Below are 14,601 nucleotides of genomic sequence, written 5' to 3' on the forward strand. Positions count from 1 at the left end.
AATACTTAAATATGAACTTTATATATATAATGAAGTTTATATTTCAAGACTCAAACTGTATATTATATAATCTCACATGTACTGTAACTCCTGGTAAAAATCCTGTAATTTGAATTCACAAGATTTGTCATCTTTTTCTTAACTTAAATTTCAGTAATCAGTTGGTGTCACAACAACAACAATCATCCACAACATGTTGCTTTTGAAAATTCTGAATTAATTCAGATATTATTAATATAGAATTGTTTGGAGCCAAGTGGCAGACTTCAGGAGGAGCCCAGCCCAAACCGCCCCCCTCAGCCTGTGCGACTCCCCAGTTATAACAGTGGAGTCTTTCAGATTCCTGGGGACGATCATTGCACAGGACCTGAGGTGGGCGGAGAACATCACCTCAATCATCAAGAAGGCCCAGCAGAGAATGTTCTTCCTGCGGCAACTGAAGAAATTCAACATGCCGCGGAAAGTGATGGTTGAGTTCTACACAGCCATCATTGAGTCCATCCTCACCTCATCAATCACTGTCTGGTTTGCCGCCTCCACTGCCAAGGACAAGGGCAGACTGCAGCGGATCATAAGGTCAGCTGAGAAGGTCATCGGCTGTGACCTGCCGGATCTCCTAGACCTGTTCCACTCCAGGACCAGTAAGAGAGCAGGCAAGATCATTGCTGATCCTTCCCATCCCGGTCACCACCTATTCCAGAGACTTCCATCTGGAAAAAGGTTCCGGGCCATCAGGACTAAAATCTTGCGCCATCTGAACAGTTTTTTCCCCATGGCAGTGGGGCTCACAACCAAGCCCCCTGCATCACACTGACTCTGCCCCCCCCCTTGCACATAATTTATATATTATTGGCACTATCACCAATCTCTGCACCTTAGCACCGCACGTGCCCATAACTCTGTTACTGTATATATTTTATTCTATTTTTGTCTCTGCATTGTTTGCCCTCCCTCTTGCCTTGGGGAATTAAAATTGAAATTACATTTTACATTTGGGGCCAGTGTTTGGGGCCATTCACCAAGTCACTGTTAATGTGATTATACCTTTACCACTGAAAGAAAATATCGGCCATGAAAAAAGTTATTTCCGACTTCTGTGTCCTCTTTGTATTAGGACTGTTTAGTAAAATACACCAGGGCTAACTGTTTTGTCATGCATAGTATTTAATGTCATTGCTCTGCCCTGAATTACAAACATGACAATCACGCTGTTGTACAACTAACAGTTATTGTATGATGAAGATGATACAACTGCAACATAATTCAATTACCAGCGTATATATTTATTCATACGCTACAGTATTTCTGTCCTGTACATATATTTTTCATTCACCTTAACTGAACCTAATTTACACCTGCATTACTTACCCCAATGCACTGCGATCACTTCAATGATTCAGTATTTATCTACAATCTAACAATCAGTTTTCACAGCCGTCCACTTAGTCATAACCCTACTCTCACTTTATATTTTTTGTCTTTACTTGTGTTGACATGCCCTGTGCCTTGTGAATTGCTCTCCAAATAAAGTTGTTTTGAATTAAATTGAACGTATTCCAATTACTGTGAAAGTTATGTAAGTTAATACAACTTTAAAGTTGTATTGTAAAGTAATATAACATTTTCTCTAAATTAACTAATGACCTGTTTTTGTCTTAACCTTCCATCCACCTAACTTCTTGCCATCTAACTGACTGACAAGTGGCTGAGGTTGGCTTATCTATTTGCATTGAAAACAATGGAGACACTTTAGGGGCTCTCCCTGCACTATGTAGTCAATGCTGGGTTAGAAAGAGGTAGATTATTTACACAGGTGTTGTTCTAAAGGAGGAAATACAGAGGGAGAACAATAGTAATACAATTAAGGGGATTTATAATGTGTATTTTCAAGTCCCATCTGATCAAGGAATGGTTACGCTTCTTTATAAGGTCCTGCATGTTGTCTTTAGGTCCTACTAAGCAACCTGCAATCTCTTGACATGAAAGTCTCCAATCATTTCTTTCTCATCAGTGATATAGTAATCACATGCATAGGGCAAGGACTGAGGCAGTTACAGTTACTATGAGAAACATCAATATAATCCTTACTGTGTATTGACTGCTATAAATACTACAGAGGCCACAAAGTAATAGTAAAATGTTTTATTGTAAAACCCATCCACGTCATTAACGAAAAAGACATAAATGTACCCGATGCATTACTGAACGTAAACTGTTGAAAAATATCAATTTGAATATTTCACATCCGCACCACCTTCATCTTCAAAAATCGGTTCACTTATAAAATAATCTGTACAATGAAATAGCAGTTTGTTCGTCAGCCTGTATAAACGGAGTCGATTACAACCGACTGTGAAGATTCAGTGGAGGAGTGAGGTTGGAGGAACATGGTTTGGTTCCTTCTGCTTTTATACAATTATCTGTTATTGTTGCAGGCTTTTAAGAAAACATCCTGACAAATCTGCACAAATCACAACCATAAAAATACAGCAATACCATGAAATAAAAATCAATATGGGCATAACGATAGAAGCACTTACATATTCATGAGTAATGAATATGGTTTTAAGTGAGAGAGAAAGAGAGAAGAGGTAGATACAATTAGCAGAGAATGATACAAGAATAACACCTTGTTAACATATTTTAAGGGATACCTCTGTATTTTACAATATGTTGATAGTGTAACATTTGGCCTGGAGTCAAAATAAAAGGAAAGAAATGAAAGTGAGGTCCAAAATCAGAGGGATGCACTCATCGAGCGTCCTTCTTGTACTGAAAGAGCTCAGTGATGGCAGAACAGATGTTTAAAAAAAAGCCAGGTATCCCATTGACACTATTTATGGTCTTGCCTAAGGATCTGTTGAAGTTTGTTTGTGTGTCATGCGTGACTCACAATATTGACAACAGAGAAGGTGGTGCACAAATGTTCACTGGTGGTTGGAAAGGGGCGAGTTAAACCTGATTAGAATATTATTCCTTTCTGATGGTTTAACTCCAAACTCTCTTCAATACATTAGAATAGTTATGCACTTATCTTGCATTTTAATTACACTGTTGTCTATGTGGGATCCAAGTCACAGCAATTCCTACAAATGCAAGATGCACCACTAAAACAAAAACACACGATGGTGATATTTTCCAATGTAGGCACTGCTGTGTGCTCTCTGAGAAAAACTAAACACTGTACAAACTGTGTTCACCTAACTATTCAAAACGCCATCATAAAGAAACATTATTAATCTCACAAAATATTTAAACTGGTCCACATAAAAAAAATTAAAAAAAAATCATGGCACAATGGAAAAGGTTCATGTATTTCCTCCTTTGTAAATGGAAACGTTGTCAATAACCTGCTTTATTTGAGATTAAATGTCTAAGTGTTTACAAATACGCACGATGATGTGGAGCCCAGGACCTCGTCATGAATGTGACTTTCTGGTTTAAATACTGAAAGACAGAAAATTCCTCTGAATGCTCGATCCCGGAAAAACTAAACTGAACTTTAGACGTCTGCAAAGGCTCTTTTTGTATAGGTCATAGCAATGTCCAGACAAGTTGGAAAACCGTACGACTTGAGGTGTAGCAGATGATGGATCTTGGTGATTGTAAAACATGATAAAGAAAAAAAATGTCACATGACACTGTTGATCACTTGTTGGCCACCATGTATTCAAAAAAACATGCATGATTGTGTTAATGTGTAAAGACATTAACACCCTCGTAAAAAATCATGTTTGAAGAGGTTAAAAATACTTTACTGTGTGTGAGCCAAGTGGATGGATGCGTTCAAAGATCCAAATCCAAAACGTGGCACCTACTTTGATGAAAAACGGTTGTGATCTCATGCTCCGAGATCAAACTTTGTAAAAACACTGTCTGAAATTGTGTCATAGACATGTAAACTTGGTTTAAGGACTAATTGACTTATGTTCTCAGTTCTTACCAGGAGCTAATTTGTGTCTCAATAGGAGTATTTGTTGTCTATTCAAATCCAATTGACAAATAGAACCCTGATTTTGTTCGTTTTAGTTTCCAGTGATGATATATCATGTCAGCAGTTTTTAAACCCAATGTCCACTTTAAAAACCTTAAAGTTATGTAGATTGAACTATGAACATCACATTTTTTTATTTTGGATTATATTTTTTGGAATGAAGCCCTTTGTTTACATTTAATGGTCCTTTAACAGAGAACTCCTCTCTTATCCACTCAGGGAAACCGAAACTGGTCTGGTCCTATTCAAGATTAAAACCTGCACATCTGTGTTGTGTTTGCCTCCTGGTTCGAGGCAGCTTACCGACTGGTGTCGATGTGAGATGAGCAGTGCAGTGGATTTTCGGAAGATTCAGACAAATGTTCCACAGTGTGTATTTTTATGCGATTCGAAATGAGTGAATGGAAGTTGTGTGTTCGGGTGTGTGCGCCTCAGCAGTTCAATATGGGTCTGCTTCTGTCGGGTCTGAATGGGAACACAGGGCTTTCAGAGTCAGACTTCCCTCTGTGGGGACCTAGAGTAGCCACAGCCTGGAAAACAGCACACACAGGTTGTTAAAAGATGCACAGACAAATGCAACCTGTGAACTAACACACACCTCCACTTATAGTTATAAGTACTGTATACACACCTTTCTGATGGCTGTCCAGTCCTCCAGGATGTCCAAGTCAGGAAGCATATAGACAATATATGGGCGTGGACAGGGTTAAGGAAAGTTACATAGGGAGTAGGAACTAATTAAAATTTGAGCACAAAGATGTTTAGATACAAGGATTTTAGATTTTTTTAGAAGAATTAAAAGTAGAAATGCTATCAATGTGATCAGTGACAGAGTTATTAGCAGTAAATGGATATCAGACACCACTGAAGGTCTTCGTTTCTTCTTATCTGGACTTAAAGCGTCTCTCCTCTTCTTCCTCCCCGACAACTCGTCATTCCACAGCTCTGAAAGACAGATTCAGATAAAGACAGACAGATTACAGTTATTGTATGTGCACTGAATGTAATATACTCTGCTTATTACCAGAATCAAAATGTCTTGTGTTTGGTAGCACATATATGACATAGAACAATGTGATGACTGTGTTCTCTGTGTGTTACCTGATGTAATGTCTATGCTGTGCCTGTCCTCCTCCAGTCTTCTGATTTTCTCCTCCAGTTCACTCTGCACCGTATCAAGCAGCAGCAGCTTCTCACTCTGCAGACACACACACACCATCATGTAAAACACAGATCCAACACAAATGCATGCATCCACATACATTACAAACATTCACTATTGGCAGTTACATAAAAAGAATAATATATAAATAAATTACAATTAAATGAAATGTTATATTTTAAATGTCTCCCAGCAGGGCTGGACGATATGGCCAAAGATTATGTCAAGATAAAAATGTTCCCAGCAATCAATATTCATAAGAAAATTCACATTCATATTTATTTCAGGTTTAAAGATAGATTTTTGCTCCTGTGTGAAATTTGTAGTTTTAAACTCTTCTTCGTGAGCAGAGAACCAATTGTGTTACATCTCCTCACTTTATACTATTATCAATATGTGTTATATTGCTATTGACAAAAAATTATAATGTAATATTTACTAATATTTTTTCAGCTCTATCTCCTAGAGACAACGACTCAAGAGGTACTGCATCAGCATTCTTTTTGTAAGACATGAGGTCATGAGGTCATGAGGTAAATAAAGTGTGTGTGTGTGTGTGTGTATGTGTGTCTTGTGGTGTGTGCTGGTGTGTGTGTCCAACCTCCCAGTGCTGGCATGCTGCCTGGATCTCACACTGATACTTGTTCTTCACAGATTCCTGACACAGCTCTCTGTAGATACCTGACGCACAAAGTGAGAGTGAATAGGGACACCAGAGTGTGTATGACTTCATGAGCTTGTGTATGTGTGTGTTGAAGTTACCTGCCACTTTAGTGCGGACCTGCATGTTCTCCAGTAGAACAGCCAGAGGCTCCAGATATTCTGATGCCCGACCAGCTTCCACCTCTGTGAGCTTACTGTTTACTTGACTAAGCCGCTCACGATACAGCCTGCACATTAACACAGATACAAATAAATAACAGTACAACTGCTTTATTTATTTACATTTTTGACAAACTTGTGAAATATCTGTGTTGGTCTTACTGGTCTTTGAGATCAGTGAATTGTTTCTCCAGGGTGGACATTTCATCCAGGCACTCGACCCTCCTCCGCTCACAGTCCTCCTCATCCATTTCTGGAAGAAAATCAAGTATCCAACACACACACACACACACAAATTGTGATGGAAGATACGGTGTGAAACCTGGCAGAGGTACCCGTATAGTATTTCTGCCCATAAACTGTTGTCAGATTTACACACACTGTGCATCAATCACATTAGTAATCATTTTGTCCACTCAGCTGTGCAAGCCTTCCATACGAAAACATAGTTCACATGATATACAGTTGCTCCGCACACTTCACACAACAGTTCAATCGCTTGTCTTTTTTAAAAACATCCACAGATAATCAAGCCCTGAAAATACTAAATATCTGAAAAAGCCTGACAGAGGAACGGTTGTCTGGTCTATTTCACCTTTAAATCAATGCTAAAATTGTTCTGTTTTCACCCTTCAGTTGTGGTAAATATAATTCTTGGTTTATGCCTTTTTACACTTTTCAAACATTTTCAAAAGTTTCATATTTTTTCTCTGCCTAATTCTTGCGATTTTGAAAACTGTCAAATATTGTCGTTGCTTCAAAGCAGTTCTTAACTGGGTTTTAAAAAATCGTTTTATAATCACCCCATTAGGTTTGCAAAAGTTTGCAAATCATGAAAAGTGTTATGATGGTATACAGCATAAAAATCATTGCACTGTCAAACCATTTCCAGCGAACAATAGCATTTTTGAAGGCATCCATAATATAACACTATAATTCCAATAGTAATGTTCTGCTAAATGTCTCACCTGAGCTGTCTCCATCCTCAGAGACAGAAGTTGTGTCAGAATCCTCCTCCTCTGAGCTGGAAGCATCCTGCTCGTGCTCCTCCACCTCCATCTCTTCTGCTGTACTCTCCTTCTTCTCCCGGTCACGGTGCACCGGCATGGCAGCTTTTCACGTCAGCCTGGTGGTGTTAAGACAATGAGTCTCCTTTGACAGCTGTACTTACAACAGGTATAGGGTTATTCTACATCTGAGGTGCTAGTCACTGTGCAACTCATCAGCTTCTTATTACTGATGTTTTCTTATCGGAATAAGGCATTATCATACGGAGTGCAATGGTTGCAAAGTTACTAGACAGGATAGTCCTTTTACACTGGAGAGACATGAAGTAATGAGAGATGTGATAGGACTAAGAGTGTGAAAATTAAGGACAAATTCAAATTTGGGTGCAACTCTTGTTCCACTGATGGATTTCTGACGTGTGGGCATAATTACAAATAGAGACAAATTACCCGTGTAGATTACATTCTTTCATTTGATGTAATGATATTTTTCTGAAAAATCATATAAACAACAAAATCTGCAAAAACAGATTTTAGAGAAACATACAGATTGTATAAGAGGTTATTTCTACCATCTGATTGTGACATATCTATTGGTGTAAACCAAATGTAAACAGAGAGATAAAATCTACTGAAAACATATTTTAATCACGTTCTCTTTATTTAGATATTTTGATGGTAGATCAATTATGAAATTATTATGAAATACAGTGAGAAATACTGTTACGTTAATAAGCATCCCTGAAAACAATGGAGCCCTATTGGTAGAAAGGTAAAGTGTATATTATTGCTTGAAGACATTCATTTTATTGACAGTTACGCCCGCATAGAGATGTAAACTCATTAGAGGTCGTAGCTGTTTAGCTTATTAGTTAATTATACACAAACACAGGCGAAGTAAACATTAACAAACATCAACACGTCAAGTTAGCATTACGTTAGCATGTTTACTACTCACAGTAGTTAGGTAGCAAACGAGACAGAAACGATTTCATTAAAAAAAACATGAACCAATGAAGCCAGAGATGAACATCGTAACTCACAGTGCACGGAGGAGCTGGAGGTTTGTGGGAGTGTTCAGATAGAAACTAGTCTAAGAACAATTGCCTGGATCGTGTTTTCCCTCGGTTACTGTTCCACTCGTGTCCGAGCTAAGCTAAAAACAAATCACAGTGCGGCGCTCTAATGTGTAAAGGGAATTGTAGTTTTCTGTGTCGCTGATGATCACCACAGCAACGGTCTAACTTCCCAGCCCTGGACCACACTACCAACAATCCACCGCTGTAGCTCGAGACAGAGTAATCGAGTTGTGTTAAAAACTCCAACTGCAGTAAAACAGTAAACGCCATTTGTTTCAGAGGTTTAGTTCATTATTTAAACACACGTTCGTTGACTATTCCAAACTGTGCAAACCAGAGTTTGTTGAACTATTGTTGAACTACATCCACGGTGAACTTCTCTGCTATCCATTACTTTGTTTTCCCTCCCCCGCCATGATGTTTTCTAAGTGAGCAGCGGAGCTAGCTAACTAGCCAGGTTAGCCTTCAGGCTGTGGTGGAAGAAGGGAGGTGCAATGGATGGATGCTTCGCCCCGCTACGTTTCACGTATTTGTCGTAGTTGGAACAGAATGCGTCCTCTCCGGCTGAGCTGTGTGTTTCTCGTTAGACTCCGCGGTGTTGCGGGGGGCTGCTAACTCTCAGCGGGGTGTTAATACATGACCCGGGAGTGTCGGCGTCTGGCTGGAGTTTGAAGATTAACGCTAGCTGGGGCTGTGGAAGCTAGCTCCTCCTCGCTGTCTACCAACGCGTTCGTGTGTCCGCTGCCTCGGGAATGTTCTCCAAAAAGCCTCATGGCGACGTTAAGAAATCAACACAGAAAGTGTTGGACCCCAAGAAGGACGTGTTGACGAGGCTCAAGCATCTGAGGATTGTCATCGGTGAGTTGAATCCCCCCAGCCTGGGCAGGCAGGGCACGCCACACCAAACTCCAACACAAAATCACCACGGTTGAAGTCGCCCTGAATGTAAACAAACGCGCAGGTTGTTAATGACAACCTCACAGACCATTTCCAATATATTCTATCATCCACTTACCAAATGGGCTTCTACCTGTGGTCAGTGACAAATCAGTGTATCTCCTCTACCTGTCAGGCATTTCATAATGTTTACAGTGGTCGCCCCCCCCCCAGTTGTGAGTCTTATTTTGGACTGACTAATAGAGAGGTGATGTTGGCGTTAGAAGATGGTTTAAACACATGCTATATGTTGTGTGTATGTAGCAGGTGTCAGATCTTTCAAATGGAATATGGTTTCGCGTCTGCATAATGAATAATATGTGGTGAAGTTGTTGCTGCCTGGTGAGAACATGTGTGTATGTGGCTGACAGCATTATATTTAGACACAGTGATGGATGCAACACACTGGTGTAGTCAGGCTGTTGTGATCTCTCCAGGGGTGTGTGCCTGCAGCAGGCCTGAGTGCTGCTGCAAGAAGACCTGGACAAATACATGCTGAGTGTTTTTTTTATCTTTGTTACAGCACTACACAGTGTGGAAAGAACAGGGGAGATGACAAGGAAATACGTATGAATAAGGGATAGATGTTTGAGGGCGTGTGTGTGTCTTTCCCTGACAACTCTCACACATGAAAACACCCACAAACACACACTGACCTGAGAGGGGAAACAAGCTCAATGATTTCCTCTCTCTGTCCAGTACAGTAGCTCAGCTTCCTGTTTCTATTGTGTGAGCTACTGCTGTGTGTGTGTTGTGTGAGTTGTGTGTGTGTTGTGTGTGTGTGTTTGAGAAAAGGGGTGTGCCCCCTCTTTGTACTCCATGGGGAACATAGGACCTTGATAACAATCCCAGACCTGCAAGAACAAACACACTTGCAGTGATATTGTTTGAAAGTGAATTCTGGGACAGCTGAACCTAACATGTTTTAATGTTCTTCTGTTAATGTACTGATGTGAGCGTGTAACTGGAGAAAGTCCATTTGAGAGATCAAGTGGACTAAAAGCAGAACCTACTTGTATATGTGGTTGGTGTTGTTAATGAAGCATTGTTAATGTAATCATTCCCAGTTGCTCAGTTTTCTTCATGTCTTAGACAGGTTCCTCCACAGAAAAATCTTTACTTTTGCCATTGAGGGAAACAGATTCAGCAATTTGCAGTCTTTCTATGGGTTTTTGAAAGTTTGCAATTTAATAATCAGAAATTTCGGCCTTAAATTAGTTAAAATATTACATGTTAGGTCTTAGATACATTTGGCCAGGTCTTAGTTAACAGTACTTCTTTAACACTTTAAACTTAAAAGATAAATATTTGGGCTCTATGCACTGTTTGTAACGTCTAAGTGTGTTTATATGTTAGCACACTGCAATAAAACTACAAACAAGACCACCATAAAACTGATAACTGTTAATCTGTTAATACCATGGTAAGAATTGATCTCATTACAATCAGCTTGGCTGTGGTAAAGACTATACATATCTACTTTGTCTGTCTGTAGTCTGAGAGATAACTGGGTTTGTCAAAGGTTATTCAATACTAGTCAACTTCCTCTAATCTTCAATTACGGGGAAGAGTAAGTAATTGTGGGACTGTGATAGTGTTTCATATCTGTTGTATAGGTCTGAATTTTCATTAAATACGGTCTCTAAAAGTCTTAAATTTAACTTGTTGAAACCTGCAGGAAACCCTGACTTTGGTTAACTGCTAGTTTTCTCTAATTGACCAGTCCATACGTGATCTGAAAGAATGATTTAAAAAAAAACGTTACTTCCCTGTTCTGTAATCCACTTAATCCAATCAGGCTGTTAAGTAACTGCTCCCAGGCAATGTTTACTGTCTTTGACCAAAAAACAACTTCCTTGAGGAACATGTTTTTATTTATATTTTGCAATAACTTTTCTTATACAGAATCTATTTGTAGTCTGGTTAAAAAACTAGAAACAAACCATCATAAAGACCTAGGAGCAAAGGTGGTTATTTTATAGATTACTGATTCATACTTATGGGCTGTAACGTATAGCAGTAGATAAATAATCAATCCTGTGCAAAAGAAATGATACATTGGCACACATATTTTTTATTTATCAATTCACTAATAACAAAGTGCTCTTAAAGCCTAAATCAAGTCTTTATTAGTGTGACCTCCCTCTTCCTTTAAAACAGCAGCAATTATTTGTCCTGCACTCGTGCCCACTTTATCAAAGCCCTTGGCAGGAAGGTAGGTCCAGACGTCTTGGAGAACGTGCATGTGTGTGTTCAGACTTAACATAAACAAAGCCAGAGACTATCAGCAGAGGCTTGTGTGTGTTTTACGTGTGAAGCCTAATGTCCTCCATGCTTGGGTATTTTTTTTTTTCCTTCAGTTTTGACCCTGAACTTTTGCTGTGGTTTAAACATGTGTTTTATCTCAGTGTGTGAGTCAGTGTGTCTGCTTCCTAATGACAGCCAGTGGTGTTGAGGCAGAGATTCAGTCCAGAGCACACAGGAAGGTAGAAGGTAAACTTCCGATCCTTCAGAAGAGAATAAATCTGTGACTGGGACGCAGAGTGGACTCAGTCTTTTCTGCTGTGGCGCGACATGTCACATGTGTATTTAGAGAACCCAGATGCTGCTGTGATGTGGTCTTCACAACAACACAACATTTGAAATTTAGACTTAGAAATCTAAAAACATGTTTACTACAAATGGATAGAGAACATATGCCAATTTTGAACGTATCTCCCTTTTCTTGGTGATATTGTATTCACCTTTTGTCTGTTTAACTGCATATGTGAGTGGAGGAAAGAGACACTCAAGTGTCAGACTGGGCACATTTGATGTGTGTGTAGTGATGTGGCTATTCAAGGGAGATGCCTAAGTTTTATCAGCAATTGAGGTGAAGGATAAAACTGAGGACAGCCTTGGAATCAGATCAGTTTTATCTGCTATGAATGGATGGTTGTAACCATGATGTTCTTCTCTAAAGTGTGTGTGTGCTTATTAATTGTTTGTCTTCACTCTCATTTTCCAGAAAATGCAGAGCCTGCAGAGCTGAAACAGTTCTTTGACCTGAACTACTCCCATATCTACTATGTCTTCTTTGAGAACTTTGTTACCATCGAGGTCAGCCTCAAGCAAAAAGGTTAGTGTCACTGATGGTCAAATAACCCAAACAAAGACTAACAGGGTGGGCTGGGTGAACATATTCCAACAAATCATTGCTAAAAGAGCTAAATTATTATGCGTTATGTACTTTACAAAGAGGTTATTGCATGTCAAATCATCACACTTTTTGATTGCACCATCACAGATCTTAATGAAATTTGGTGGATTTGATCACATGAGAAACCAAAAGAACCTAAATTTGATGTGTCCTGGATCCCAATTAATGGAGAATACATTTTTAGTGGAGACTGTGACTTTGACCGGTCATTTCTTACATTCTCATTTCATCCTAAAGCTCTTCTTCAACTCTATATTTAACAGTACTATCTGTTTCTGTGATTGTGCTCATAAATTCAACAATATCCTCAAAATGAAAAACAGTGGTAATAATAAGTGACTTTATTAGTTTTAATTTGAATTGCAAAATTCTAGAATTGGTCAGATTTTCACCAAAGTTATATTCTACACTGTATAAATGTAAATATACCTTATTTATTGGAAACACCACAGAATGTATAATACAATTAACAAAAAGTATTTATTATTGCACTTTTACATGTTCAGCATTACCAAAATAAGTCTGTAATGGTACTTGGTCAGTTTATATCTGCTTTTAGTCATTTCTTTTTGTGTCTCCTGTGTCGTATATTTTGCCTTGTGTGGAAAATGTTTTTTTAAGTCAAGTGTGCACTTCTGAAATAACAGTAAAGAACTTGAACTTGTTCCAGGTCATAAGTCTCAGAGGGAGGAGCTGGACTCAATCCTCTTCATCTTTGAGGTAATTCAATCTCATACATTTCTACCCAAAAGGGAAGTCTGGAGAAACCTGCTGGATAACCTAAATAATTGTGGAGCTGCCACAGTGGTGTCCATCTATTACAGTGTATGATGAACAAAACATTTATTCTTTTACTATTAGTATGTTGACCTCAGCCTCTTCAGACCACTGGCATTTTGCAACACTTCAAACTGAGTGGTGGTGCTTAGAGTAGCCAGGATATATCAGCGTGAGTGCCTGGGTGTTACTGACATCCAGTTGCCCCTCCAAACTCCAAACAAACTCCTCTTTAAATTCAGGACCGGCCAGGGCATGGCACAGGACTAGAGAATACTTGTATAAAAGAATGCACTTGAAAGGTGTAGCTAAATTTACAGCAATGAAATAGAATTACTTATGATTAAAGAATCCCTTTAACTCTGACAAGGATGTTTTCTTCTCTGTCTGTTGGTTTAATTTTTTTGCAGAATTATGCAAAAACTACTCAACCAATACCTATGAAATTTTCAAGAGGTGTGGGGGAGGAAGAATCAGAATCAGCATTATTTTTATTGCCACGTATATTTGCTCAATTGGAAATTGCCATGTGGTTGGTGCACTGTACATACAAAAAACAACAACAATATATACAGTAAGAAGACAATATATACAGTAAGACAATTTATACAGTAAGAAGACAATATATACAGTAACCCATTACATTTTCATTTAAACGTTGCGAGAAAGTCTCTCAGAGAATAATTCATGAATCTTGATGAAATAATCCTGCATATTTAGATGACTGATATTTCTGAGTGTATGCAATTAGGTGCAGATCCACATAAAAAAGCTGGATTTATGTGGCTTTATAAGGAGACAGTTGGGCCTTGGGGGTGGTATGAGTGTCATTCTAGGTCTGGTTATAAATGTTATTAGAAGTTGTTATCAAGATATATTGGCTAGTTTACCGTGATATACAGCAAATCTTTGGTTATGATGTCCATTCCTACTTGAAAGACCAAATATGTAAAGCACATGATCCTCCAATGTTGTGTTGTAACTCATCTTAAATTATTTTCTCATGATGTTCATCTTTTCCCAACCAGAAAATTCTCCAACTCCTTCCAGAGAGAATCCAGAGCCGATGGCAGTTCCACAGCATCGGTATATCGCACGCAAACACACTCCAGCCCTTTTCATGTCGCATGCTACAGTTTATCTTGTACCTTTTATACAGTAAATCAGAGTGCAGCAGAATACAATGCGTTGTTGAATCAGGTTGAACCAGTCTTAAACGGCATCTCCACCTACTAGTCAGTTTATTTCATGTAATGTGTAGAGATCAACAAGCACCAATATATAGCAAAGTGAAAATGTATGACTTGATGTTGCTCTGCACTTGGAGTAGAATTTGTTAACGCAGGCTTCAATTTCCTTCAAAATGTCTTTACCACAATTTGAAATATTATTATTTTCCCCATTTAAGACAAATAGACGTAAGCTGCTGATGTATTCCATGCTGGCTATATTCAGCTATAGTCATTATACACTGTGGTTTTTAATGTCCAGACGGAAATCTCTTTCTCCCACAGGGCTGATTCTCAAGAAGCTGTTACACACAGGGAACTCTTTAAAGGTACAGCTCTATTTTGTTGACTGTATTATCTTTCAGTCATAGTTCATGTTAATCCTCTAGCTTACAA

General features: G+C 38.8%; 2 protein-coding genes across 3 annotated transcripts in view; one reads left to right on the forward strand and one right to left on the reverse strand.

Moving 5' to 3' along the window:
- Positions 1–2,127: 2,127 nt before the first annotated feature.
- On the reverse strand, positions 2,128–8,181 carry brms1la (BRMS1 like transcriptional repressor a). 2 transcript variants are annotated; one of them, XM_061083391.1, is made up of 9 exons: positions 8,029–8,176; positions 6,947–7,104; positions 6,141–6,231; positions 5,919–6,046; positions 5,758–5,837; positions 5,096–5,192; positions 4,850–4,939; positions 4,626–4,690; positions 2,128–4,524 (listed from the first exon to the last, which is right to left on the reverse strand). In XM_061083391.1, exons 2-9 carry the CDS (start codon positions 7,083–7,085, stop codon positions 4,426–4,428), a joined length of 789 nt encoding a protein of 262 aa, XP_060939374.1. In that variant the 5' UTR covers positions 7,086–7,104; positions 8,029–8,176; the 3' UTR covers positions 2,128–4,425. The 2 variants fall into 2 exon arrangements, with proteins under 2 accessions (XP_060939374.1, XP_060939373.1); XM_061083390.1 differs by having other exon boundaries at positions 5,758–6,046; positions 8,029–8,181.
- A 328-nt stretch (positions 8,182–8,509) lies between these two features.
- ralgapa1 (Ral GTPase activating protein catalytic subunit alpha 1) overlaps positions 8,510–14,601 on the forward strand; it is a 71,404-nt gene continuing 65,312 nt past the window's right edge. The window contains exons 1-5 of the mRNA XM_061083393.1: positions 8,510–8,922; positions 12,008–12,118; positions 12,870–12,919; positions 14,005–14,062; positions 14,491–14,534. Of these exons, the coding sequence (XP_060939376.1) occupies positions 8,817–8,922; positions 12,008–12,118; positions 12,870–12,919; positions 14,005–14,062; positions 14,491–14,534 (369 nt within the window). The 5' untranslated portion in view covers positions 8,510–8,816. The remainder of the gene's footprint in view (positions 8,923–12,007; positions 12,119–12,869; positions 12,920–14,004; positions 14,063–14,490; positions 14,535–14,601) is intronic.

Source organism: Limanda limanda, chromosome 12 (genome assembly GCF_963576545.1).
Source record: "Limanda limanda chromosome 12, fLimLim1.1, whole genome shotgun sequence".
Lineage (NCBI taxonomy): Eukaryota > Metazoa > Chordata > Actinopteri > Pleuronectiformes > Pleuronectidae > Limanda > Limanda limanda.

Bases quoted from the DNA above. Each gene is read 5' to 3' on its own strand.
- brms1la (XM_061083390.1), bottom strand. From the start codon at position 7,085: ATGCCGGTGCACCGTGACCGGGAGAAGAAGGAGAGTACAGCAGAAGAG. The intron at 4,940-5,095 runs GTAACACACAGA...TCTGTCTTTCAG, and splicing joins CAGCATAGACATTACATCAG to AGCTGTGGAATGACGAGTTG. The intron at 4,691-4,849 runs ATATCCATTTAC...AACCCTGTCCAC, and splicing joins AAGACCTTCAGTGGTGTCTG to GCCCATATATTGTCTATATG.